Raw genomic sequence first — 26,570 nt, 5'->3', positions numbered from 1 at the left:
TGACTGACTCTCGAAGACCCAGGAGGTAGGAATGCCAGGGACTCCCCGGGTATTCTCTACTCTGTCTAGTCCACATTCATACACAGCCCTTGCTAAGATAAGGTCTCTGGTGTCCCACTGTCGGGTCTGTCCTTTCCAGCGCAGCTGGCCTGTTATAGAAACACACATCTGTCATGTTATCACTCCGTCCTAACCCATCCCATTCCCATTCCCATTGAAAACCCTCACAGGCTCCTCAGGCTTAACGCAGAACTTTCAAGAACTTCAGAATCACCTGAGAAACGTATAAAGCAGATTTTAAAAGCAGATTCCTGGCACTGAGATTTCTTCAGTAAGTCTGGGAAACCCCATTCTAATAAGCTTGAAAGTCTCAAATCACCCTCGGGGGAAAATACCAGTGCTCAGCAAAAGATCCAGCGCTCCCAGCACCACAGGGCAAGGACTCCTGCCAGCCCCGCTTGACCCTTCACCCTCTGCTCCTGCGCTTGTCCTCTGATCCACAACTACCCTTTCCTCTGCCCCTTGCCCTTGAAGTAGCCTTCTCAGCCTGTCCACCCAGCACACACCTGTACCTCTCTCAGGAAAGGCCCCGGTCACTGCCACAAAGCCTCCCTCTTCTCCTTCCCTACCCTCAGGTCTGACCGCTCACTTCTCCAGCCCTGCCCCCCATACACTATGGATTTCCACAGACATTTTGTTAAAACTTTAATTTCCTCTCTGACACTTCTTGTCCATGTATCTCTATCCCTTCTAAAGCAAGGCCAGCATCCAGCATCTTCACTGCATCCTCCGAGTAAGGCCTGGTTCAACGGTGCCCTTACAATGCCTAAGTAAGATACGGCTCAAGGTAACTTTTGAGAAAAGAAAGGGTGTGCATGCAGAAATAATCGTATTACAGGTTCAGATAAAGCCTCTCTTTCAAATTGATCCTCACCTAATGTAGATTTCCCGAAAGAATAATCATAAAAGTAAAAAAAAAACAAACCAAAAAAAACTCCATGCTTAATAAAGGCGCTCATCAGTGAACTAAGCCAGACAAAGACAGTAGCTAGATCGGGGAAACCCGGAACACCACTGGCATCAAAAGGATGAAACCCAAACTGCTCATTCCCATCTCGTGTTGTCATTTGGAAAACCAAATCTGATTTTTTTCCAGAAGAAATCAGACATTATTTGTGAATTTTCCAAGTTATCAAGTTACAATGAACAATCCAAAAATACAATTAAGAAAACAATTTCATTTACAATAGAATAAAAAAGAATAAAATGCTTATGGGTAAATCTAACAAAATAAATGCAAAACCTACTTTGAAAACTGCGAATACTATTGAAAGAAATACAAACGGTGGATAAATGGAAAAACACCCCAAGTCTGTGGATCAGACAACTTAATCTTGTTAAGATATTAAGAAACTGGTCTAGAGACTCAGGACAAATAGTATCAAAATCCCAGATGGTTTCCTTGCAGAAATTGATAAACTGATCCTAAAAATCATGTGGAAATTCAAGGGACCTAGAATAGACATCACTATCTTGAAAAAAAGAAAAGGAAGTTGGGGCACTTGTGTGTGCCAGTTCCCAAACTTACCACCTGGCCGCACAGTGGAGACAGAGTGACACACAGATCAATGGAACAGACTCGAAGCTCCAGCAATAAAGCTCACGTTCACTGTCAGGTCATTCTGATGCCAAAACAATTCAAAGGAGAGCAAAGACAGTGTCTTCAACAAATGGAGCTGGGGCAACTGGACATTTACAAACATAAGAATGAAGTTGAACCTCTACCTTCTACCGTATGCAAAAGAAAACTCAAGATTGTTGCAAGACCTAAATATAAGAGCTAAAACTATAAACTCTTAAAGCAGGCGTATATCATAAGGGCCTGGGGTTACATAGTGGTCTCTTAGATATGATACCAAAAACACAAGCAACCAAAAGAAAAACAGATATGCTGACTTCATAAAAACTAAATACTTCTGTGTTTCAAGGAATACAATGAAAATGAAAAGACCCCTAACAGACTTGGAGAAAATATTTCTGAATGATATGTCTAATAAGGGACTTGCATCTAATATGTATAAAGAACCCTAGCAACTCAAGAATAAAAAGACAAATAACTCAATTTAGAATGGGCAAATAGACAGTTCTACAAAGAAGACATACAAATGGCCCATTAGCACATGAAAAGATGCCCAATATCATTCACCATTAGAGAAATGCAAATAAAGTAATAGTGAGATACCACTTCACACCCTCTGCAAAAACAAACTAAAAGTAACTCAAGTTGGCAAAACAGGGATACACTGGAACCACCATACACTGCTTGCAAGAGTGTAACATGGTGCAGCCTCTAGGGAGAACAGCGGGTCAGTTCTTCAAAAAGTTAAACATAATTTACCACATGACCCAGAAAAGCCACGCCTAGATATATAGCCAAGAAAATGAAAAATACATGCCCACCCAAGAACTTGCCCTTCCGTGTTCAAAGCAGCATTATTCATAGTATCCAAAAAATGGAAACAGCCCAAATGTCCATCACCTGATGAAATAAGCACCCAATAGAACAGTACTTGGCAATAAAAAAATGAAGTATGTACTGACAGGTGCTACAACAGAAATGAACTTTGAAAATATTAATCTGAGTGACAGAAGGCAGTTACAAAAGGCCACATATTGTATTATTTCATTTATATGAAATAGGCAGAATAGACAATAGAATATGTAATAATAGAAAATGGGTTCCATTTGACACAGCTCTTCCCCTTCTAGGCATCTTCCTGAAAGAGTTAAGAGACATCACATTACAATGATACATGCATAGTGCCAGGAGCTTAGCTTGGTGGTGCCACTGCCTGCCTCAAAAGCGCAAGGTCCCAAGTTCAGTCCCCGGTACCAAAAACAAAACAAACAAACAAAAAAAACAAGCACAAAGTCCCAAGTTCGATCCCCAGTACCAAAAAAAAAGATACATGCATAACTATGTTTATGTCACATTATAATGGTACATGCATACCCATGTTTATAGCAGCATAACTCACAATAGCTAAATCTTGGAAGCGGCTCATATGTGCATCCACAGATGAGTGGATAAAGAAAATGTGGTAGTCATACACAATGGAGCACTACTCTGCCATGAAGAGGGATAAATCTGAGTCAGCTGTAGGAAACTGGATGTACATCAAGACCATAATGTTAAGTGAAATAAATCAGACACACCTTAAATATCACACAGTTTCTCTTACATGAGAAACCTAAAATATATTTATTGGGGGTTTTTTGGGGGGAGTACCGGGGATCGAACTTGCGTTCTTGCACTTGCGCAGCAGGTGACAAAACCACTGAGCTAAATCCCCGGCCCGAGAAACCTAAAATATAAATAAAGAAAATAGAACATAAAGAGGGAGAGAGTGATCTTTTGCAAAAGGCAAGGGGACCAAGAGATGGAGGGAGGGGGTCAGAGGGGATGAAAAAAATAAGACATCTGGGCTGGGGATTTAGCTCAGTGGTTTCACCGCCTGTTGCACAAGCGCAAGGATCCAAGTTCGATCCCTGGTACCAAAAAAAAAAGTGTCTCAAAAATAAGACATCTTCTGTCTATGCGCCAACTCCCCAGGATGGCGTAATTATTATGTACTGCAAACATACACAATACAAATAAAATTTAGTAGAAAAAGAAAAGGGGGCCTTGGGAGGAATAGGGTGTGACTGCTACACGTACAGGGTTTCTTTTGGAGCTAATAAAGAGGTTCTGAAGGCAGCTGCACAGCTCTGTAAATATACATAAAAACAATACATTGTACGGTTTTCATGGGTGCACTGTACGGCGTGTGAACTATGACTAAGAAGTAAAACTGCGAGCAGTGTGACCCCCAGCGGACCTTGCCTGGGAAGCGATAAGAATGGGTGAGTGAGGGACACACGAATGGGGCTCGGAACTTGGCTCGGCTGTGTGAAACCTTCTCCGCACCCCAGAGCAGAGTTCAGGGCTCCTCCTCGGGGTGCCAGCGCAGGCTGGCCACACCCAGATGGACTTTTTTGCTCCGATGCCCCCTGCTAGGCCGCGGGCCTTGCAAGTGTAGGGAGGTGGTCTTGGTCATCCTGACGCCCAGCACCTCTTACAGCGCAGTAAGTGCTTTATCTGAATGAATCTGTCAAGAATGGTGACCAGGAAGTCTCACGATAGCCTGCACGTATCTGGGCTGCCGGAACGTGTTCCTTCTTAAAGGACTTGCCATTACAAAAATCCTGAGCCTTGCAGCCTGAAACATCGTGAAGCCAGGTTAGAGTTGGAATATGGATCTGAGGAGAAGGGAATAGAAGTCCTTTCCCTTTTGGAGGAGCATGAATCACATGGAAACCCAGGCGGGCAGGCAGGCAGCGGGACCCGCCCTGGGAGCGGAGCAAGTTCAGAGGGAGCTCAGAGAGGCAGAGGGACAGACCCCAAAGAGGAGGCGCGGACATCTCCCTTCTCTCCTCAGTCTCTGTCCTCCTTGTTGGCTTCTGCAGGCCCCTATCGTTGGGAATATTCCGTATCTGCAGGCCAACTGTCCCTCCCGCCAGCAGGTTAGAAGCAGAGGGCTTCTCTAGCCCCGACACCTAGGACACGGCCTGGAACACGGCAGCCCTCGAAATATATTTTAGTTGTCTAAATCGAGCACATTTTGAAAATCCAGACCCAGCTGAAAGCTCCTCCCTCCAGCCCTAAAGCCTGGGTGTGTTCATTCATTCACCGCGGCCCAGGAGTCCCTCCTGGTGCTCACAATGGTGAGTCCCCCAGGAAGACAGCTGTGTTCTGCGGCTCTTCCCCAGGCAACTGCCCCTCCGGGACTCCTCAGTCTCACTACACTTTGGAGACTCTCGCTGGGAAACAGCCCACAGAAACCTTCCGATTCATCCGAGAAAGATGCTGCTCCCTGTGGGCAGGAAAGCATCCCAGCCATCCGCACCCCTAGGTCTTGTTCCAACAGGCCCACGCATTCAGATGCCTCTCACACGGCGGGATGGTGCTGACCTGACCCATCACGGGCACTGTTGATCTTCCTTTATCTTCACAGTGACACGGGGACAGGAGCTGAAGAGGTGGACAATTCCTTCACAGGCAGAAAAACGGAATGGCTGCAGGGCTGGGAGTGGAGAATTTAGATCCCTGAATGTTACAGCTGCTCTATCGGCCGCCTCCTGCTCTGAAGTTCATCATGTTGGGGAGACCCTAGCCCGCGTCTACAGAAACACACGCCAGCCAGGGCACCAATGCAGTTCCTCATCGAGCGGAGGGCTCCGCCGTTCCCAGCAGGCATCCGCTGGGCTCAGCCCCCAGAGTCCATGGCTCAGGCAGAAATGAAGGCTTCTAGGCATCCAGACTACAATGGGTAGAGTCCCAGGAAATGTTTAAAATGAATTCAGGAACCTGCAAACTTCTGGATTAAAGACACTGCGTTGTGTCTCTCCTCACCTGCCCATCAAAATCCTCTGTAGGCAGACTGAAAACAGCAGGAATCCCTGAGCTGTGGATCCCCACAGTCACCCAGCCAGAGCCAAGCTTGCTCTGGCCCTGGAGCCCTCCTCGCTCTGAACTCTCTGTTCTCCTCTTCCACACTCGCTTTTCTACTTCCTCCGTCCTTTCTCTTGCGCATGTGGGAGTCATCAGGCCAATCCTCAACTTCCTCCCTGTGCTCACTCCTTCCGGTACACAGTAGGGCCTCAGGCCTCTGAACATGGGGGAGCTGCGTACTCGGCCCTGGAATCCCTGCGCGCCTCTCTGGCCATCGGGAAGCTGCCACAGCCTGGGCGGCTGAGTGCCAGGGACAGAGCAGAGCCCCCAGCACCATGCTGTGTATACTCGGGGCCAGCGAGAGTCCCTAGGTGCCCAGAGGACCCGATAGTGCAGAGGGACCTGGCCTGTCTGTCCTAACTCGAGCGGTGACCACAACAGGGGAAGAGGAGACAGCAGAGTCGGGAGGGTTTGAATCTCAGCTTTGCACATACTTACTGGCCTTGAAACCTCAGTCGAATGACTCTGTCCAAGCCTCCAGGTCCTCAGCTATGAGACAGAGGCAATGATTTATCTGTTGCAAGGGTTATTGTAAGGCTCCAGCGCAGTGCCCTGCAGTGCAGGGCACAGTGATGGGAGTCTCGAAGGGGCTCAGCCAGGGACAGTTACGACCCTGGGTGACAATGTCATTCTTCCCAACTGGCTTCAGCTTCTCCTGCCTTCGTTTGGGGAGCGATGCATAAGGCTCAGCTCATGCAAAGGGACCTTGATCAAGAACAGCTGGATAGAAGGGACACCAGTGAGAGGAGAGGGGCCGTGGGCGGGAGGCAGGCCCCAGGCCGGCGTTCAGAATCGGGATGCTCAGGGGCGGGCAAGCACTGAGGCCGAGGCTGAGGCCGGACTCCAGGCAATGGGTAGAGCACGCACAAGAGCTGCAGGCAAGAACAAGGCTGCTCCACACACCCCAAGACTCCAACGGGCCTGACATCCGGAGGCGTGGTCGGCAGCATCAGCAGGGGACGCTGCTGTAACTGTCCCAGCCACTCTGCCCACACGGCCCACGCAGGCCACAGCGTCTCATCTACCTTACGTTCTCGGAGCCCAGCACACCATGTGGCATGAGGCAGGCTCCCAGTTAACGCCTGCTGAGCGTCTGAGTCGGAGGACCAAATTTCAGGCAACCTACATGAAGCTTGGTGCCAATTTCTCCTGTTTATCCACGAGTTTCTGAACTGTACTTCCACCATCCTGCTTCTCAGACCCAAATAAATAAGAGCTAAACATATAGCCCAGATCATGAATCATAAATGAGATGGGAAAGCGGTGACTCAGAAGTTAATCTCCTCCCCAGGAGAGGCTTGCTGGATGTCCTTGGCTCTGAAAGTTTAGGCAGGAAGCCAGCACCCGTGCTGCCCAGAGCGCTGTTCCGAGGCTGTCACTTAGTCCAAGGCTCCCCGGCAGAGAAGCAAGGAGCAGCACCTCAGAGCAGCAGAGGGACGGGGCAGAGGCAGATGCTGACAGGGCTGCTCTCTGTATGCCCAGGAATGTGAGCCGAGCCCGGCCACCGCCTCATGGCCCCATGTGTCCGCCATCTGGTTCACTGTGACCTTCACATGCTTCCTGCTGTGCCCAAAGCAGTGCCACAGCTTAGCGAATCACTCCCATGACTTGATGAATGACCGGGATAATTATATTCTGTCTCCTTGTCGATTAAGTTGGGGATGTAATCGAATGTAACAGTGACAGTATGTGCGTGGTCTCTCCTGAGAACCCAAGGTCCACTTAAAATGGAACATCTTCTGTTTGTTATGACCTTGTTTCTCAATTCTGAATGCCTCGAAACTTATATAATCATACGCATACCCCGACACACAAGTCTGGCTCTGCCTCAAACGTGGAAGAGTTGATCATATTAAACACTTATTGCAGGAAGCTGTTCACATCAGCAAATACTTCCACAAGGAGGACAGATGTCAGCCGCTCCACCAAACTCTCCCCTTTCCGCTGCTCAGAAGTGTCTGCACCCAACCCCTGTGGAGACTCAAATTCCCTCGAATTTTGCTCCTGGCCCTGGTTATCACACGGAACCCTGCTTTCAGTAAGCAATCTGAAATTTTGGATACCAGTATAGATAATTAAATTACTAATGAAAACTGTGGCTGCCATTTAAGTCAGCTTTACTGAAAAAAGGCCAATTGGAAGAAGCCGAAACACTCGCCGTGTTTAATCAAACATGATGGCCTAGTAGCAGAGTCAGTATGGTGGAGGAGTCAATCTTCCTAGCCCTCTAGGACTTTACCTGCCCAGTGTCTGGTCCAGAGACCACGGGACCCAAAGACTCTCCTTCACCCCATGAATTCTAACTCCAGATACTATGGCCGAGCTTGAAGGGACCTTGGAGATGGTCCATTCCACCTCCTCTGTGTGTCATAGACAAAGGGCAAGCAGTATCACTCAGCGTTTAAAGGGTAGACAGAGAGGGGTCCACCGAAGACACAAAAGCCAGAAATGTAGTACAAGGAGAACAGAAGGGTGCGATGTGGTAGACGTCACAGAGACCCAGGCTTCTCAGGAGGCTGCTAGCTGAATTCAGGACAGTGGAGGGGCCTGGACAAGATCCACTGGAGTTTGGCAACTGCTGGCTTGAACTGCTGGCTTACAGGAGTTGAGGAGTAAAAACAGAAGCCAGATGGCAGGCGAGGGAAAATAACTCGCTCCGAGTGAGCAAGCAAGCCAGGGAGCACAGCGCTTTGGTTTTGGGGGTTGCTTTGAGGAATTTAGACTTCAGCAAAAGAGGAAAGAGTAGCTGAGGAAGGGTGGACCAGACCGAGCAGGCTGGTGTGGGGAACAGTGAGATAAGAAGAGGGAGGGAGAGCATCCCTGGGAGGCAGCGGTCGGGGCTGGGGGGGGGGGGCTCCCAGGACACTGCAAGGCTCGGAGCAGATGGGCTCAGCCTCCCAAGCGCCCAAGGCAAGCGATTCAGAGTGGGAAGTAGCATTTGCCCTCTCTTACATCTGGACACCGGCCCTCTCGGGTTTTCTGATACGGAATCAGCACAGAGCTGGCGTTTGCGTTTCTCTAGACAGGAGTGCTGCTCCCTTGTCACAGCTGGCAGAACCTCCTTTTTTAAGACTGAATAGCACTCTGGGAAGTGAGGCAGGAGAATCAGCAGTTGGAGCCCAGCCTGGGAGACTCAGTAACTTAGTGAGACCCTGCCTCAAAATGAAAAATGGAGAGGGCTAGGGTGTAGCTCACTGTGAAGGCCCTGCGTTCCATCCCCAGTACCACAGAGAACTGAGCAATATTCCACTCGCCAACTCCTTCATCCCTCCGTCTACCCACGAACACTTCAGCTGTGTCCAGGTTCCGGCTACTGGGATAATGCTGCAGTAAGCACAGGGGTGCCCGTATCAACCGCCAAGATGCTGATTTCATTTCCTTTGGGTTATCCAGCACAAAGCCTGCTAGGACGTACAGCAGCCTACTGTTTGTTTGTTTGTGTACTGAGGACTGACCCAGGGCCTTGTCCATTTGGCGAGTCCCCACCAATGAATGCCTCTTATCACTTTTTATTTCCTGAGACGGGAGGGTCTCCCTATGTTGCCCAGGCTGGTCTTGAACTTGTGGTCCTCCTGCCTCAGCCTCCAAAGAAGCTGAAGTTACAGATGTGCACCTTCATTAGCCTGACTTCTATTTTAATTTTTGGAAGAACCTCTACACCGTTCTCCACCTTGGTTGTGCCAATTCACCCCCCAGGGACAGACAGAAACGCTAAGCGTGGGTCCTTTTGGACTCCAGTTGTGTGTGCTGTCATGAGACCTAATTCAGTGCTCCGCTGAGGGCAGAGGGCAGAGGGCAGAGGGCAGACGGCAGAGGGCAGAGGAAGGTCCAGGCTCCTCGGCAGCACCTTCCTGCCAAGGGAGGGCAGGGTGGAAAGCGCTACAGCTCTTACAGATTCCTCACACGCCAGGGCTCCGTGCCCTTTGTCTGGCGGGTGGGCGGACACAACGCGGTCCACACACACGGCGGACATGAGGGCGCTGCAACAGACAGCCCCGTGGACCTGGGAGACCGGAGCCAGAAAGGCGCAGGGACAACTAGGGCCTGCTGAGGACGGATGCGGCTCTTCCGAGCTGGGATGATGCTTCCAAGCAGACAGCGGCACTGCGTGCACCACGCTGTGAATATATTAAAAACCACCCGGTGCCTGGTGTGGTGGCACACGCCTGACATCCCAACTTGGAAGGCTGAGGCGGGAGGATTGCCAGAAGTTCAAGGGCAGCCTGGGCTATGTAGTGAAACCCTGTCTCCAAAAAACCCAAATAGATAAATAAATCAAACCACTGAATTGTATACTTACAGGGAAAATTTTATGGTGGTTAAATTACATCTTGAGGGAACTGTTATTAAGACAGACCATAGATGTAGAAAAATATGGCATTCCCCCCCCAAAAAAAATGTTTTCGATCAGCATCCGCTGTCTATGACAAGAAAGAAGCACATCAGCTTCCCCACACAGTGGTTTCCGTGTGTGTTTACAGACAGGATCGGCATCGGCTGTGAGGGGGGACCAGGCCACTTGGCTGCATCTGAGCATCAGTCTGGCTCCTGTGACCACTGGAGGTGAGGCCCCTCCTGGGAGCCTGGGGGAGCTCACGGATAGAGCTGTCCCCGGGAAGTCTGCCCTTCCGCTTCCTGCAGGTTCCAGGATGGATGGACACTCGCTCTGCCAGGGCCGGCCCGAGCTCTGCCTCCGCCTCCTCCTCCCCTTCCGGGGTAGGAAGTAGGGCGCTTACATTTTCAGAAGGGAGTTCTGGAAGTGTGTGACTCATTCCAGCCCCATGCCTCTCTCCCCTTCACTCGACATTGCCAAGACTCGGCCCTTCCCCTGCTCCCTTATCATCTTTCGTGCTCGTAGAGCAGTCTGTCCTGAAAGCTTCCTCCCCAAAGTCCCTGCCCACGGATGGGCACAGTGGCCCAGTGCTGGGAGCCTTAGCCTGCCCAGAACTTTACAACTTCTTGCCACTTGCATAAGAGATAAGTGACTTCAGACTCGGTGTTGGAACAGGCCCTCTTTGTTTTCGAGGTAACAGCTTTGAGCGCTTCCACGCAGGTGAACACATTTTCCAAACCTCATCTCTGTCAGAGGGGCTGGGCAGAGTCCAGCGCCAGGTGGCAGGGATGGGCGCTCGAGTGAGCTCCCCACAGTGCTGGGCTGGGGCTGAGGTCCCGGAGCCAATCTGAGGAGGCTGAGCGTTGTCTCCAATGTTGTATATTTGCGAGATGTTTTATTTCCAGGTCAAAAGTTCTTCCCAAGTCTCCTCAGTTGGCCAGAAAACGTGTCATGAAGGCCACCTCAGAAAGGAGAGAAGCACCAGGCAGATGGGCCTCGAGCCCCGCCCTCAGCAGAGGAGCAGCACACGTGTGCTGGCTCACAGGCTCCTCGGGTGCTCACGCCTGATCCGCCTGGGAGAGAACGTGGAGTGAAGAGCTGCCGCACGGGGTGGCCCTCACCGGTCCACAGGGGTCCGCATGCCAGGGTAAGCGTGCACCGGCAGACATGAAAACACAAAACGGACTGCTAACCGCGTCCATCCCCAGAGAACACACTTTTCACTTCTTACCTTCCGTATTGTTTGAATTTCCCCCCAAATCAGCTTGTATCGTCTTTGACATGTTAGAGAACGCAACAGTGAAAAAATCAGCTTGGACAAAAGTCCTAGAAAAGGCCCAGTACACGGTGCACACCTGTATCCCCAGCACTCTGGGAGGCTGAGGCAGGAGAATCTGAAGTTTGAGCCCAAACTAGGCAACTTAGCAACTCAGCAAGATCATGCTTCTAAATAAAAAGTTAAAAAGGGGGCCAGGGATTTAGCTCAGTGGTTTCACCGTGTTTGATCCCTGGTACCAAAAAAAAAATTAAAAAGGGGTTCGGGACATAGCCCTAGGTTCAATCCTCAGTACTACAAAAAAGAAGAAAAAGAAAAAATGAAGAAGAAAAGAAAGAGTTCTCACTGTTTGTCCTCCCTCACCCTAGACCAGATGCTTCCATTTTAAAAAAATATGACAAAACAGCCTCATTTTTACCAGGAGATGAGAGGCCTTTGTGTTCCTAGTAGGACAGGATAAACAAGAGCTAAACTGTATCCGTTTTCCCAGGCACAGTATCTTGGTTTCTGGCAAATAGATTTGTAAAGCCAAATTGGCTTGTTGGTTTGTTTTTGTTTTTGTTTTTGAGACAGGGTCTCACTATTAGTTCAGGCTGGCCTTGAACTCAGTATATAGCCCAGGCTGGCCTCAAACTCCTGGTGATCCTCCTGCCTCAGCCTCCTGAGTGCTGGGATTACAGGTGTGCAGCATCATGCCCAGCTGGTGGTGCCAGATTGCATGTCTAATAGTTAAAGTCACCACACCTGAGAAAGACACGTATTTTGTCCAAATGACAGAGACTATTGAGGACAAGTTACATCTTGTTCTGCAATGACTATTCAGACATTCAGACGTGGTCAGAGTTTACAGGATGCTATGGAGATGCAAAGAGCATTCCAGAAGACATGGGTTACTATTAAGAGAAACAAAAAGATGAATTTTCCCTTAGTCTTCAGTGGTTAAAACATGAACCACGGAGCGAATTCCAAGTTCACTGAGTTTCTGGCTTTCCTCCTAATGGAAAGGGCCCGGGTGAGTGTCTAAATCCAGCTTTTTCCTCAAAGATCTACCTCTAGCCACCAACTCCGCTTCACCTCTGAACAAGAGGTGGGTTCTGCTGGGCAGCGGAGTACTTGCTGCATCCCTCGCTGTGCTTCTGTTCTGCAGGTTACCCGGGGACTCTGGCGAGTCCCTGAGCAGAACCTGCATTGAGAGTCCGACAGCGGTAGCCCTGCGATGCCATCTACTCATCCAGGGCAAGATGCTGCCAAGTTTAGTGCAAGAAAAAGCCAACATAAAATGTGCTCCTTTATTACAGGTTTGCAGCAAGGCCAGGGGACTGTGACATGCCAACACACAATAGTGCAACAAAACCTCCTCACGGATCTCCACCTGGCCGACCTGGGGCGTCAGCAGACACTGGGGCCCAGCACCGCCTGACCATCCGCATCGCAGCTGGCCCAGAAGGCCCCGTGTCCCAGACACGCGTGTGTGCAGTGGCCACTACTGCTCACATCCGGTGATCTTACCAGGCACTACACACACTTGTGAAACGGGACTGTGGATCCTTTTCAAAAGGTTGTCATTCTGTGAAAGTAGGTTAGAAGCTTTGGAAAGACTATGAAGGCACACTGCTCTTAAAAACAATATGAAGTAGTAGCTCAGCAGCACAGGGCCTGGCCAGCAAGCACAAGGCCAAGTTCGATTCCTGATACAAAAAAAACAAAACAAAAAAAACCATGAAGCTGGAGGTAGGTCGGTGAGACCACATAAAACAACATAAAAACCCAAATGGTTCTGCTGTCAGAGGGCTCTGCTCTGTCTGCAGAATCTCCTCTACCTGTAAGGAACCCAGAGGAGCAGGGCGGATGGGTGGAATTTATGCACCAGCAACAAAAAGGCACTTGAATCATTGTGCATAAGATGCAGACACAGGGTCTGGAGCTTCACATAAAAAGCACATTATACACATCCACTTCAGTGTCCAGTTATATACGTAGCGTTCTTATTTTCCTTTTACAGTAACAGTCTCGGCTGTATCACAGAAGAGCTTTCCTCTTACAGAATGTTAAGAAACACTCCATGTTTTCGTTATTCTCAAAAATCACCTCAACCTCTCTGCCTTCATGGACAACTGGCCCATCAAGATGGTCGTTCGGCTCAGTCTATGGAGCAGCGATGTCCTCCTGCCTGCTGGTCACTGCCCTCTGGGTCTGCTGCCTCCAGCTCCAGCTCAGCTGTCAGAAGGGGAGCTCTCTGCTCTCTGACCCTCGGTGCCGCTCCTGCACCACCAGGGCTCCCTGTCCCTCGGGTTGGCATCTCCCCACCCTCACCCAGACACCTCAAGCCAGGCAGGCTGAATGGCATTCTGCCCCTTGTCCCTCTGCCCTCTGGGTGGAGCTATTCTCATGGTGTTTCAGAGCGATGTTTCAGAACCAGGTCCCTGGCAGGACATTCCTCACCTTGCCCAAGGTTGGAACCCCCTCAGGGGCTTCCCGCCCTCTGCTGACATCGGACTCCACCTGACAGGAAGGCCAGCTCTGTCCGGCTGGGCGTCCTAGGCCCCAGCGCTTCCCTTGCAGCCTCTGCTGGAGCTCAGTGAACCCTGGTTTCTTCTGCAGTGCTTCCCTACCGTGTCTGTCCACCCAGGAAAGGGCAGGTGCACTCATTCCCTGAGGTTAAGCTTCCTTCTAGCCTTTGGGGACCCCCTCAAGCACCCGGGAGGCTCTCCCAGACCACCCGGTGTCCTCTCCATGCTCCACGCTGGCTGTGGATGCCACCCCACCTTCTGCCCCATACCCAACTGTGCCCCTCCTGTTTCCAGTGACAGCTGCAGCAGCAGCAGCTCCCCGAGTGGGCTCTGAGGCAGAGATCACAGAGCCCCGACCGACCGCATCCTCCCCGGGCCTCTCCTCCTCCCGGCGGCCCTGCCCTCTCTGGCCCTCTGCTCACAGTGCTGGGCCATCACAGAGCCTCCTCCTCATCGCCGGTCCTCACTGCACCTTCTGGACTGTGGTTTCCACCTGGACGCTTCGCCAGGGGTCATTGGGCCACCGACCCTCTGGCCTTCCACCCTCGGCTCCCTGGCTGCTCACCGGTCTCCAGTCTCCCTCCCCAGGACCTCTAGCGTTTCCGCCCACATCATCTTCCCAAAGCCGCCTCTGCATTGCTCTGTCCCCTGCACACTCACCACGTTCTCTGCAGGAAACCCAGTGTGCCAGCCTGGGGCTCGGCCACCCAGCCACTCCCTTCCGGCGCTTCCTCCACTCTGCCACCCTGGAAACTACGCGAGTCCCAGAGCCTGAGGGCCTTCGCCATCAGGAGTGTAAGCCCTCTCCAGCGGAGGGTGCTGGCCCCTCCTCCTCTAGCGTCTTCAGTGTTTTACGTGCATTCGTCTGGTGTCGCTTGTTACGACCACGATGACCGCGTGGACACCTGGGCTGGCCTTCCTACTGTGAGTCCCTTGGCAGAATGGCGTCCTTGTCCCCTGGTGCGGCGGAAAGAGCCCTAGCCCTCGCTCTGCTGCTCCTGAGTCGTGATGTTGGACGCGTAACTCACCGAGGGACGGGATTTGCAGTACGATGACCTGGAGTTGGGGTTAAAGGACAGGCGCTGGGGGCGGCAGTGGTTTCCAGAATTCTGCACTAGGTTAAAAACGTGAAGTTCGATTCTGCATTCACCATTTCCTGGTACGTGTCTCCTGCAGGCATTAGCTCGTGTCCCTGGGTAAAGGCCCATTTCCAGGATTGCCCCAGCACTGGTCTCATTCCTCAAGAGGAAGCCTGCAACCCCATGGGCTCCGTACCCACAGCTCAGGAGCAAGGCGGGTGGGAAACACGCGTCCCTGCTGGGCAGAGGCACCAATAAGGCAGACACCACGAGCAGCGAAGCTGGGGACGCTATAAATGTGGGGAGCCACGGCCGAGCCTGCCCGGGCTGCCCACCCCCCACCACCACTGAGCTCCCGAGAGGGGCCACGAGAGTCCTCAAGGCTGGGGTGGCAAGCTATAGTTTTAGGAAATATATGGATTTAAAAGAAGAGAAAGTGCATGCCAGCACTCCGGGGGGCTGAGGCAGGAGGACTGCCAGTTTGAGCCTAGTCTGGGCAATTTAGGGACAGTGAAACTCTGTCTCTAAAATAAAATAAAATGGCTGAGGATGTAGCTCAGTGCCTTAGGTTCAATTCCTGGTACTGCAAGAGAACAAGAAGGTGCCAGGGGAAGAAGGGGAGGAAGAAGAGAAAGAGGAAGAAGGCAAAAAAGGAGGAAATGGAGCAGGAGGAGGAAGAGAAGAAAGGAGAAAGAGAAGAGGAAGGGGAAAAGAAGAAGGGAACAAGAGACTCAGAAGTCGGCTCCGCTGGACACTGGGTTACAGAGCCGACACCATCCACTCTCTGTCTCCCGGTCAGGACACCCTCCCCCGCCTCCAGCGCCTGTGCCGGCTTCCAGCCTGGGTGCTGGGTACCCTGGGCCCAAGGGTCCTCACAGGGGACCTGTGTGTGCCTGGCTGCATCCAGCTGCCTCCCCCCCTGCAAGGCCGGTCCCACCCACTCCCAGTCCAGTGACAACGAACGAAGTCTCCAGGCACCAGCAACTGTGCCCTGAGAGGCAGGACCGTCCCAGGTGTGCTTCGCTCCCTAACTGAGCTATGCAGCTTCCCTGGACGAGGCTAGGAATCTCCAGGAGAGCTTCTATGTGAGGGGTCGGCGAAGTGAGTAACATCCGCTCACTCCGGGACAGGGTGAGAGTTGGCAGGCCCGGAGGGGACCCAGGACAGGCATGGGGAGGAGGTCCCATCTGCCACCCACAGGGACACGGAAGGACCCAAAGTCGAAATTAGGACCAAAGCACATCCCGATCTTGAAACGGCCATTCTCCTCCCTACGTTGCTATGAGCAAGCTCTCCGCTAAGCTTTTCACCTGTTTTCTCACTTGGACCACGTGAGAAAGCTTATCAAGTTTTAGCATCAGCCAGGCATGGCAGTGCAAGTCTGTAATTCCAGCACTTGGGACACTGAGGCAGGAGGATCTCTGTGAGTTTGAGGCCAACCTAGGCTGCACAGTGAGTTCGAGGCCTGCCTGAACTACATAGCAAGACCTTATCTCAAAAAGACTAAAAAAGAGAAAAGTTTTAGCATGATTTCTCTGGGACATTTCATTGTTCCAAAGAACTGATAGCAACACTAACTTTTGGCTCACAAGCTACAGACAGCCTGTACTAGCCTTGGATGCCCGCAAGACTCAGCAGCACTGTGTAGGATGGGAAGGGCTCCCTGAGCAGCAAGGTCCTCTCCCGGGCCAGGCGTCACCCAGCCCGGGACTCTGTGTCCCTTTGCATAAAAGACAGAACTCCAGTGACTGTGCAGAAGGAAGACACCGTGCTGGAAAATGAAAGGCAGGATGGCTTCTCCCCGTGCCCACAGCCCCGGTGGGGATGCAAAGCTGGCAACCTGCAGGGAGAGTGACGCTGGGCCCTGGGGGGCAGCTGGGCCCCCTGAGCTGTGTGTCACTCAGGTCACACTGGGGACAGGACTGTTGTGCAGAGGATGGGCTGGCAATGTCCTCTCTGTGGATGCCCAGATGCCATGGCGTTAGAGCAATCCAGAAGTGGGGGTGAGAAGCAGCCACACTGGGGGGACAGCCCCCGAGTCCCAAAGATGAGTGAACCGGGGTTCAGCCCATGCCCACTGCCCAGGCCCGGCCCAGCACAGACCCACGACACCCGCAGGGGCTCCAAGCAGAAGGGTGAAGCTGGTGGAGGGGCTTGTGGGGCTCTGCTGTGACGGGCGGGGTGCAAGTGTGGCCTCAAAGACTGGGGTGTCGGGTGGGGAGGTGGTGGGATGTGTGAGGATCGGGGTGACCATGGGGGAGGGTCACAGAGGGCTCAGTGCAGAACCGTGGGACCCCTCAGGAGCACGTGGGGGAGGCATCTCCAGCCTCCCTGTCTCTCCCTGTGGCCTCTCCTCTCCTGCACGACCCCATCCGCCAGGCTGACAACCAGGATCCACCCGGGGGCCTTCGGGGCTGGGACTCTCCGCCTCCACAGTGAGCTACACAAACTCTCCACATACAGTGGTACCTCAGTTCGGGAGCTGAATTCTTTCCACGATTCTGGTTCCAAACCAAACTGGACGAGAGCTGAGTCAAATTTCCCCATAAGGTCGACATTGAACCTGACCACTGAATTTGATCCGGTTCTCGTCCAATTCGGTTTGCGACCAGAATCATGGAAAGAATTAAGTTCTTGAACTGAGGCACCACCGTATTTCTCAGAATCAAGTATTTTGTGATAGCAAAGGAAAGCAGACAACTACTGGCTCCTTGCTGTTCTTCCACACTCCCTTTTCTTCTCAGTAATATCTTAAGGCAGTTTTCCTATTTGTAGAAAGTTTTCATTTTGGTCTTTCAAAAGCACACACAGCTTTTTAACCACAGAGAGACCTCTGGACCAGCCCACTGAGTACTGGCAACAAGGAAAGCTAAGCAACACGGGGCAGGAGACACAGTATTGTCACTTGTGGGGTTCAGGAAGAGTTACCCCACATCTCAGAGCCCCAGTTTCCTCAACTGCAAAATGAAGGGCTGACGTCGCTGATCTCTGAGTCTTTTTTGCTCTAGCATCCCCGGGAATGATTCTAAAGAGAATGACGGCCAGCTGTGGTGATGCACAAGGCAGAATAATAGCCGTGAGTTCAAGGCCAGCCTGACATCATAGCGAGACCCTGCCTCAGAAAAACAGAGAGACAGAGAGGACAGAACAGATCAGACCTGCTGCTAGGGTTTCCCAGATTCTTGGCAGAATCCATTCACAGGCTCTCCCAGAAAGAAACAGGAAGGAAATTCTAACACTCTCAAGCCAGGTTGTCAGTTCAAGGTGAAATTAGGCCCCCTGGCCACACACACATACACACACACACACACACACACACACACACATACTACTTCCCTCTCCATCAGCCAAAACTTAGAAAACAGGGAAGCTGGCAGAAGCGGAAAGCTGTCGTCCCCGGCCACAGGCATCTGAGCCACAACACCAGCCTGGCTTCACTGTGTGCACGGTGAGGGGCTCCTCCCTGGGGGAGGGCAGAGTTAGCAGGCTGTGCGTGTGGGAGCGCCCTCTTGTCTCCCCACGTCTGCAGAGAACACGGACGGACGGGCTAGCTTGGAGCCTCGGCCTCCCTCCTCCAGTCAGGCCGCATCCGCCCTGGGACCCCACTCACCCTGACTGCTCCCCACGCACCTTCCACACACAGTCCCCCTTCTCCGGCCCGCTCACCCAGCTCTTCCTGCCTTCTCGGTGCAGCTGGTAAAGGCTTGGAAATTCTCCTTTCTGAGTGTCTTTCTTAGCGGTGATCAAAGCTACAGTGAATGCTGCTGCCAACGCCATCAACAGAAAGGCAGGCTCATAGCAACATCACTCTCTGCATCTACCTCATGCACCAGGTCTGGCATTGTGTGACTTCCGGCTCTTCCCCAGCGTCAAAATGACCATGAGAGGGACACGTTTTGAATCAATTCAGGACATTAAGGCAGCTACAGCAGCACAACTAAAGACAATCAGGAAAGAGGACTCCAGAGCTGCTCCAGGAAGTGGCAAGAACCTTGGGCTAAGTGTTTGAAGCAAGGGGGAGAATTGTGAAGGGGATTCATAGTAATGAATCTTTTCATCACTATGAAAAGATGTGTCTTTTACTGTGATACATTTTGTAAAACTTTTAACATTCACCGTATTTTTAGAGCACACCACATAGTCTTCAGGCGCGAATGAAAGTCACCATTTGGTGCCATTTAATGGACCTCACCCACCTCACTACTTACCCAGACTAGGACCTGTCCACCCCACACCTGGCTCCGTGTCTCTCAAAGAATGGTTTTCTGGGCTACCTTCCCCAACAGACCTTCAGAGGGCTCAAACTCTGAGCTTCAATGAAAGTTACCCAAATACAGGTGCTAAGATTTGTACAGTGCTTTCAACAGTATCACTGATTCCACACCATAAGGCCGAAAGGAGAGCCAGTTTTAGAAAGGTTACCTAATCCCAAGTCAACTACGACCTCGTCCAGGTGGAACTCAGTCCATACTGCAGAGAAAAGATGCGACGCAACAGAAGGAAGAGCAGCCATGCCGGTGCCAAATGGGTTCCCAACAGGAGAGGGTTCCCAACCCAACAGGGTGCCCTCGGTCTCCCCGAAGCCGCTGCTCACCCCACTTTAGCACTGCCCACACCATCGAAAGCCACCGGAAATAGTATTGGCACGTTCCTTTCACTCGATGGATGAAGCTCTGCACAGGGACAGCTCAGCCCTGGTCCGTTTTGTTCACTGCCACATAAGCCACTCACAACCCACACCACGTAGGGAGAGGAAGAGTTCCCAGAGGTGGACAAGGAGATGGGGTATGGGGCCGACTTGTGCGTGCAAAATCTGCCCGCCAGCCATTAAGATGACTGCCCTCCCGTCTCGGATCTGTGTCTGGCATCACGGAGCAAGCACTGATTAAATCTCCCTGTGTGCTTCCTCCCACAGATGGGCAGACGCGGGTCACACCACAGTGCAGTTGGTGCCGTATTTCTTCCTCGTCAATTAAGAGGTTTGCATTTGGTTTCTTAAAAATTGGTTCCTAGCTGAAAAGATCGGTGAGGGACAGAGTGTGGGCCAGGACAGGAGCCAAGACGAGGGGCACTAGGGGCAACGGGAGCCCGAGCCCCAGGCCTGGCCCTGCGCTCCCTCACACGTGCGAGCCCACAGAATGACTTCTCTGGGGATCGGTTTCCCCACACGACACTGCACCGGACACCTTGACAGCTGTAATCCCTTGCCACCTGTCAAAGCTAGGAGTCCACAACAATTGAGGAAGTAGCCTCCTCCGAGAATGTGGACTTGTAAGAGACGTGTTTCAGCCGCCGTCCCCAGCTGCTGGCAGTGTTGTGTTCATTCAGGTCACCGGGTCAGTCACCTTCGGTCACGAAAGGGCAGCCAGGTCCTCATGGAAAGCCCACAATGCCAGCGAGGACACTTGGGGGGGCGGGCAGCGTCACACAGGGACTGCTCCCAGGCTGGGCGATGTACAGGTGCGCAGGTGTGGGGAGGCGGGGGAGGTGCAGATGTGGAGGTGTGGGTGACGGAAGTCGCGCATTTCCCGTGCGGGCCTGGCCCCTGCAGCTTCACGGTGAGCAGAGCCCCGGGTCCACGCCAGCGGCCCTCCACCGGGAACCTGTGCCTGCCGTGGCCGCTGCCTGGGCCTGCTCCCTTCGCAGCCCTCCCAGGCTGGCCACGGGCCCTCCCGAGAGATCCGGTTCTGCATCCAGATGCACTTCCTGCTCCCGCTTTGCGCTCTGGGCTGCAGCTGACCCTGCCCACCTGAGCAGGCCTCCTCCTCCGCCTGCCGCCCCCTACCACCTTCCCACACATGCGCACATTAAACAGCACAGCTTTGTCATCAAACACAACTTCGCGCCAGCCCCTTCCTCTTCACTGGTGTCACTCCCACCCTCCCAAGGCTGAAATCTAGAAGTTACGCTTCACCCTTCACAGCCTTTCATCCGTCTTCACCCACAACCTCCAACAGTAACAGCAGCAGCTTTCTCTCTGGCTTCCCCATCTCATTCTTCCCTGCCGGGTCAAAGCAGCCAACAGACTGAGCTTTTCTGAATTACTTTCTCCCACTGTGGTTGGCCGCAGGCCTGGGCGGGTTCTTGCGCCCCGGGCAGAGGTCTCAGCCTGTGCACTGGGCCCCGAAGAGCTCGGTCCTCCCTCCCTCTCTGTCCGCCTCCCCCACTGGGCACCGGTCCGCTTCTGTCTTCCTCCCCACGTCCCCTTCAGCTCCCTTCAGGAAGCCCCTGCCGCCCGAAGTGACTTGGGCCCCAGTCCTGCCCCGCCGGGATCCCCTCCTTTCTGCCGCCCAGACCCCATGCTCCTTCTCAGATGCGCCTTCCCCTCCCGAAGGGTCCCGCGGGAGAGGGTCCCAGACCACAGCCGCCCTCCCGCTTGCTGAACCTCAACTGCCAAGCATTGTTCTCCTACCGCGCACTTGGCCTCCCTGGCTGAGATCCGGGCTCTAAAAGGGCAGGGGCCAGGCCGTCATCGTCCCCGACCCCGAGCGGGCTGGGCCGGGCTCGCCAGGCCCCTGAGGACCTTCATGCTGCTCGGAGCCCTGGACAAGGCCTGCTTGCTGCAGTGCAGAAAATAAATGAGTAAATGCGCACGGAAGAGCTGAGCCTGCTCCCAGCCTGAGAAGTGTTAAACGCTCAATTCAAAATTTTAGAACCAAACGAAGTCTCTTTCCCACACCGTGTTCTTCTGAGACAAGACACAATAGCCAGCGCTACCGCCCGGGTCTCGGTCACAAGCAGCCTGGAGATCACCACTGTTCCCCACCAGTGCCAGGCCCCGTGGGGACGGGAGTCCGACTCTGCCGCCCCGTCCAGAAGTCACCCCCACATCAGCAGGCGTCGGGCCCCGGGCCAAGATGCCCTTGAGCCCTTTAGTGTCCCGAGGATCGCGCGCTGCAGAAAGGGAGAGCGCCCGGCAGGCGAGCGCGCCGCTGGCCGGGTCCGGCTGCACGCCCCCCCTCCCCGTCCGGTCCGGTCCGGCCCGGCTGCACGGTCCCCTGGCCCCAACTCCCGCACGCGGACGCGCAGCCCCGCGACTCACCCGTACGCGGTAGCTCAGGCCGGCTCCCAGCAGGTGCTGCTTCGGGCCCGGCTGGTCCCGCCTGCCCCGGACGCTCGGCTCTGCGGGCCCGGGCAGGCAGGGCTCGGGGGGCGGCGGGGCTGGCGCGGGGTCCCGGCTCTCCCGCACCCTCGGCCCGGGAGCCTCCTTGGTGCCCAGGCAAAAGTTCTTCAGGCTCAGCAGAGCGGCCGGGTTGGCCAGCTTCACGCTGGCCACGCGGGGTACCAGGGTGCACAGCGGGGTAGGGCCGTCCCGGGTGGGCGAGGCGGAGTCCTCGGGGGGCTCCCGGGCGAGGCGGGCCGGCTGCGGGGCGCCCTTGCTCCCGCCCTCCTCGGCCAGCTGGACCGGCTCGTTGCGGAAGCGGCTGTACTTGGCCCGCTGCAGCATCCCCGGGGGTCCCGAGAGCCCGGCGCACAGCGCGAGCCCCGTCAGACTGTCCTGGCCGCTGCCTCGCATCGCCTCTCCAGGGCGAGACGGGGCCTTCGCCCGCGGGGAAGCCGCACGACCCACCGCCCACGCGCTCCTGCGCCCTCCCGCCTCGGCCTCCCCAGCCGGGCTCCCCCGCCCCGCCCCGCCCCGCCACGAGCGTCCCTCGCTGGCTACGCCCGCCCAGGCTCACCGATTCGAGCCTGCGGGGGCCGGGCAGGGACCCAGGAACTTTCAGACCCGCTCCCCGGTAACCCTTCCTGCGCCCCAGAACTCGCTCGCTGCCGGGGGAAACGCTGTGCGTGCGGGTGCAGGGCCTGCTGCCCGGGCCCCCTCGCGGGCCGCCAGCCTGGAGCGCCGGTGACGGCGGGCGGCCACCCGGACCTGGCCGCCCGCCCCGGGCTTCCGCCTTCCTTCCCTCCCGACTCCTCCGGCGGCTCCTCGCAGGGGCTCCGGGCCGGGCCGCGGGAGGCTGAGGAGAGCAGAGCGCCGCGCCGAGTGTTGAAATTTTTATGAATGAACTTAGCCGAACGGCTTCCTCCCCTCGCGTGCGAGCTGATAAATCCGTGAATGGAGCCGAGAATAGCTGTCATTGACTCGGCTCGGAGGTCCTCAGCTGTCGTCCAATCGGGGGGCGGCTCGGTGACTCATGCACTATAAATATGCTCAACTAGTAGCGAGATGAAGGCCGGAGGGAGAGAGTGCTCCTTCTGGAGGAGCAGGGTAAGGGAAGGCAGCCCTTGCTACATCCTCGGCGGTTTCTGAGCTGTTTCCTCTCCTTAGGGAGACCGAGGAGAGCTAGGAGTTCCCTACATTGTTCCCGGGTGTCAGGACACAGGGTGCACAACTCCCCGGCGGGGCGGGCTGCATTTTTCTTAGAAACAGCGCGCGCGCTCTATCTCTCTCTCTCTCCCTCTCTCCCTCTCTGCGGTACCGTTTCCGGACCCCATCGATGTGTTCTGCTGGATGCACAGGATGCTCCAGCCAGGCTGGGCCCAAAGGACACTCGGGTTCCTTCAAGAAGGTGCTGAGCCAAGGAAGGGGAGAGGAAGCGACAGGACAGCATCTGAAGGCCACTGGGGCTTCCCCTGGGCCCAAGGCGCCGGCTTCTGCGATTGTTCGTCCACTCAAACATCAAGGCCCAAGCCTCAAGCAAGGGAAAGGCGGGGCCTGGACCTTGGGCTGCATCCGGCTTGTGAGTATTCATGACTGCTAGCCTGAGCCCCTGGGGCTCTGACACAGGCTTGGGGCAGAATGGCGGCTGGTGGCCGGCCGGGAAGGCCCTGGCCCCCAGTTCTGTAGGGATGTGCTTCTCCAGGGGAGGCCTGTCTGGACCTTCCCACATCTTCCTTCCAGTCCCTGCTGACCTCCTCTTTCTGTCCCACCCCTCCTCCTGGAAAATCTGAGGTTCGAGTTCCATCCTTCGGAATCCACATCTCTGGGGCTGAGAAGACAAGAATGGGAAATCTGCAGTATGGTGCCTCCTTTCTTCCACTCTTCTGCCTTCCGGGGCCCTGGGCCCCTCGCATGCTTATGCTGTGCCATGATGACCTCCTGCTGTGTGGCCTGAGAAAGTCACTCCACCTCTCTGTGCCTGAACCTCCTCCTCTGCCAGGAGCAGCTGTCTAAGAGGTCAAGAAGGGTTCAGGAGATTGTCCTAATCCTTGAAGGCCTTGACATAATGCTCCAGAGCAGTCCAAGATACCGGGACAGTTTCTCCTACGGAAGTAGGGGGGCATGTTGGGGATGATTTAAGGGAAAGCAAAGCCTCCATCTCTTGAACCTAGCAGGGTTCAGGCTCCTGTGAGAAGCCAGTGTAGCTGCCGATGTGACAGCAGGCAGAGCTCAGGCGGTGGTGCTGGCAGTGAGAAGCAGCTGGAAACAGATGAAGCTTTACCCACTGCTCACCTATTGTGTGGCCAGGTTGCTCCCAGAAGCTGTGGGGCAGAAGGGAGCCCTGGGGATTTATTTCCTGGAGGTTCTAGAATGGTTGGGAAGACAGATTGACCAGAGAGGGACCTAGCAGAACATTCTCCCGTCCACGGTTTCCCCTGTGTTCAACTCTCCATAGCTGCCAGGCTAGAGAAGTCCTAGAATGCTGTTAGCTAGGCTTCATGGGAGATTCTAGTCAGTATTCAGAAGACCAGAAATGCTGATAAAAAGGCAGATGGTAAAGACCAGGCTCAGGAGATTTCCGTTGGGAACAAACATTCCATTGGCAGCTGGACTTGAAACCATGTGTGTTACGCTCTGGCAGAAAATTGTCTACATTTTGCTCATGTCCTGAGTCTGCAGTAGACTGAGATTAAAGATGCCACACTAATTAACAGGACAGATGAAATTTCAAGGCAGGCCAGTGTTCAGGCTGTGGCATGAATACTGTTGGGAGACTTTACCCAGCTCTACATTGAAAAACAAGAGCAAATGGCACAGCCGAGTGACTTTTAAAGTCTCCAGTTTTCCCAGAAAGGAAGATCCTATAAAGTTGTGGTGGAGGAGAGCTTGGTGGCTAAATGATTAGCATTAAAAAAAAAAAAAAAAAAGTACTTTGCATCAGAACAATAGGCAGAGTGCCTTGAGGGCATCCCAGGAATCAGCAAGACCTCAAGTGTCCAGACATGAAAGATTTGCTTTGAGAGGAGCTCTAAAGAACCCAGCTCATCAGGGCCAGCTAGGAAAGACTTTCCCTGGAGCTTAGCTATCCAAGAACTCAGAGGCTGCAGCCACGATCCAAGGAGACCCAGCTACTGCTCAAGCTGGCAACAGACCTTGGCATGGTGCTGGTTTTATAAGCATGCAGAATGCAAGAGTTGTAAGGTCGTGGGAGGCTTCCACCCAGATTTCAGAAGGCCTGGGAGGCCAGGAAGTGAGCCCCTGAGAGGCCAGTGTGGGAAGCTGTGAGAGTGAAGCAAGAAAAAAATGTGGTAGAGACCCACCACCAAGAAACTGGAGAGGCCAGGAACATAGAACATCTGAGGAAAGCCACAAGCAATGAGAAAAGCCACCCCAAGAGAGAGGCCACGATAGATGAACACAGACTAAAACTCCTAAAATGGGCAATGCCGTGGTGGGGGACCTCCTGCGCCCTTTGGGGCTCACGTATTGTCATGACATCTGGCCCCAGCTGCTGGACATGGAATTACAGGATTAAATATTTGTCCTGCTGGGTTTCAAACTTGCTTTCCTGTGATTTCTTTCCATCTGCCTATTACTCCTTTTTCTGCCATGGGAATGTTTACCCTGTGCCACTGAATGTCAGCAGTGTTTAACTTCTTCTTTGATTTTTGTAGGGACTCACAGCTAAGAGTCTGCCTGGAGCCTCAGAGGAGACTTTGGACTTAGACTTTTCAGCACCGACCGGTGAGACTGTTAAAACTCTGGCGACTCATAAATGCATTAGAGAGATGCATAGGAGTCTTTGGGGGGGCCAGGGGCAGGATGTTATGGTTTATACTGAAAATCCCCCCAGTGGCCCCATGGAATCATTGGCAGGACTTAGGAAGAGGACATGGCAGAGGTGCTGCTTGCTGACTTGCTGTTAGTAAGTGGGACCAGTGGGAAGAGGCAGGTCACTGAGGGTGTGGGCTGGAAGAGCGTCTCCCTCCCTGGCTCCTTCCTTCCCTCCACTTCCTGGCTGCCATGAGGTGAGCAGCTGCTCTCCACCAGGCCCTTCCGCCAAGCCGCCTTTATGTTTAAGCCTGCTCAACATGGACTACAACTTCTGAAACTGTGAGCCAAAATAAACCTTTCTTCTCTTAAGTTCTGGGTGTCAATTCCTGTGTCCCAGGGACAAGAAGGTGACTAAACAGAACCACAGTATAGGAGGAAGAGCATTGGCTTGAGTTACCAAATCAGCTGTAGGGTCTTCACTAGGTCATCTCACCTCTCTGAGACTCAGTGTTCTTGTCTGTAAACTGGGCATGATACTAATACACCTGCTGGGCATCTACTCAAGACAAAAGCCTTGAACTAACTGCTTCACACTGAAGCCTTCCAGCAACTCCATGCTGCGGGTGCTGAGCACTCACTGCTGAGGTCCCAGGGTCCATGAGGGGCAGGTCTGGGGTAGATTTGAGCGCTGACTCTCACCAGCTCATCCTTGGCCCCTGGGATGGAATCCCACAAAATCCAATCCCAACTCCATGCCGGCTAAATGGGAATTCTCGCTGTCCTCGGAGATCAGACCTAGAAAATTCTCCCAAAATACCTCACAAGTGAAAATATGAATAATAGATAAGAAAAACCACTATTGTCCTGAAACCATCAAAGAACCATTAACCCCTCTCATGGCAGCCACCGTGGGGCCTCATTTGCTCAGAGACATCCTGTCCCTTG

The 26,570-nt window shown here is 53.6% G+C and overlaps 1 protein-coding gene and 1 long non-coding RNA gene across 10 annotated transcripts in view; one reads left to right on the top strand and one right to left on the bottom strand.

Moving 5' to 3' along the window:
• Window positions 1-22,381, bottom strand: part of Shc4 (SHC adaptor protein 4) — a 109,344-nt gene extending 86,963 nt beyond the window's left edge. Inside the window, exon 1 of one of the 8 annotated variants that reach the window (XM_087181063.1) lies at window positions 21,792-22,381. In XM_087181063.1, the coding sequence (XP_087037189.1) occupies window positions 21,792-22,265 (474 nt within the window). In that variant the 5' untranslated portion in view covers window positions 22,266-22,381. The remainder of the gene's footprint in view (window positions 1-21,791) is intronic. The other 7 variants (XM_087181069.1, XM_087181066.1, XM_087181045.1 and 4 more) reach the window with 7 other exon arrangements.
• A 25-nt stretch (window positions 22,382-22,406) lies between these two features.
• On the top strand, window positions 22,407-25,994 carry LOC147830555 (uncharacterized). Of its 2 annotated transcripts, XR_015439048.1 has the most exons (3): window positions 22,407-22,958; window positions 23,210-23,430; window positions 25,526-25,994. It is a non-coding gene; the product is annotated as an uncharacterized LOC147830555 (long non-coding RNA). The 2 variants fall into 2 exon arrangements; XR_015439047.1 differs by having other exon boundaries at window positions 23,210-25,994.
• Window positions 25,995-26,570: the final 576 nt, after the last annotated feature.

The sequence above is a fragment of the Heterocephalus glaber genome, unplaced genomic scaffold (assembly GCF_053883595.1).
Source record: "Heterocephalus glaber isolate CG9 unplaced genomic scaffold, H.glaber_assembly_v1.0 deba00000122, whole genome shotgun sequence".
Taxonomy (NCBI): Eukaryota; Metazoa; Chordata; class Mammalia; order Rodentia; family Bathyergidae; genus Heterocephalus; species Heterocephalus glaber.
The sequence above is the reverse complement of the archived record's forward strand: the minus strand, read 5'-3'. Positions and strand labels throughout refer to the sequence as shown.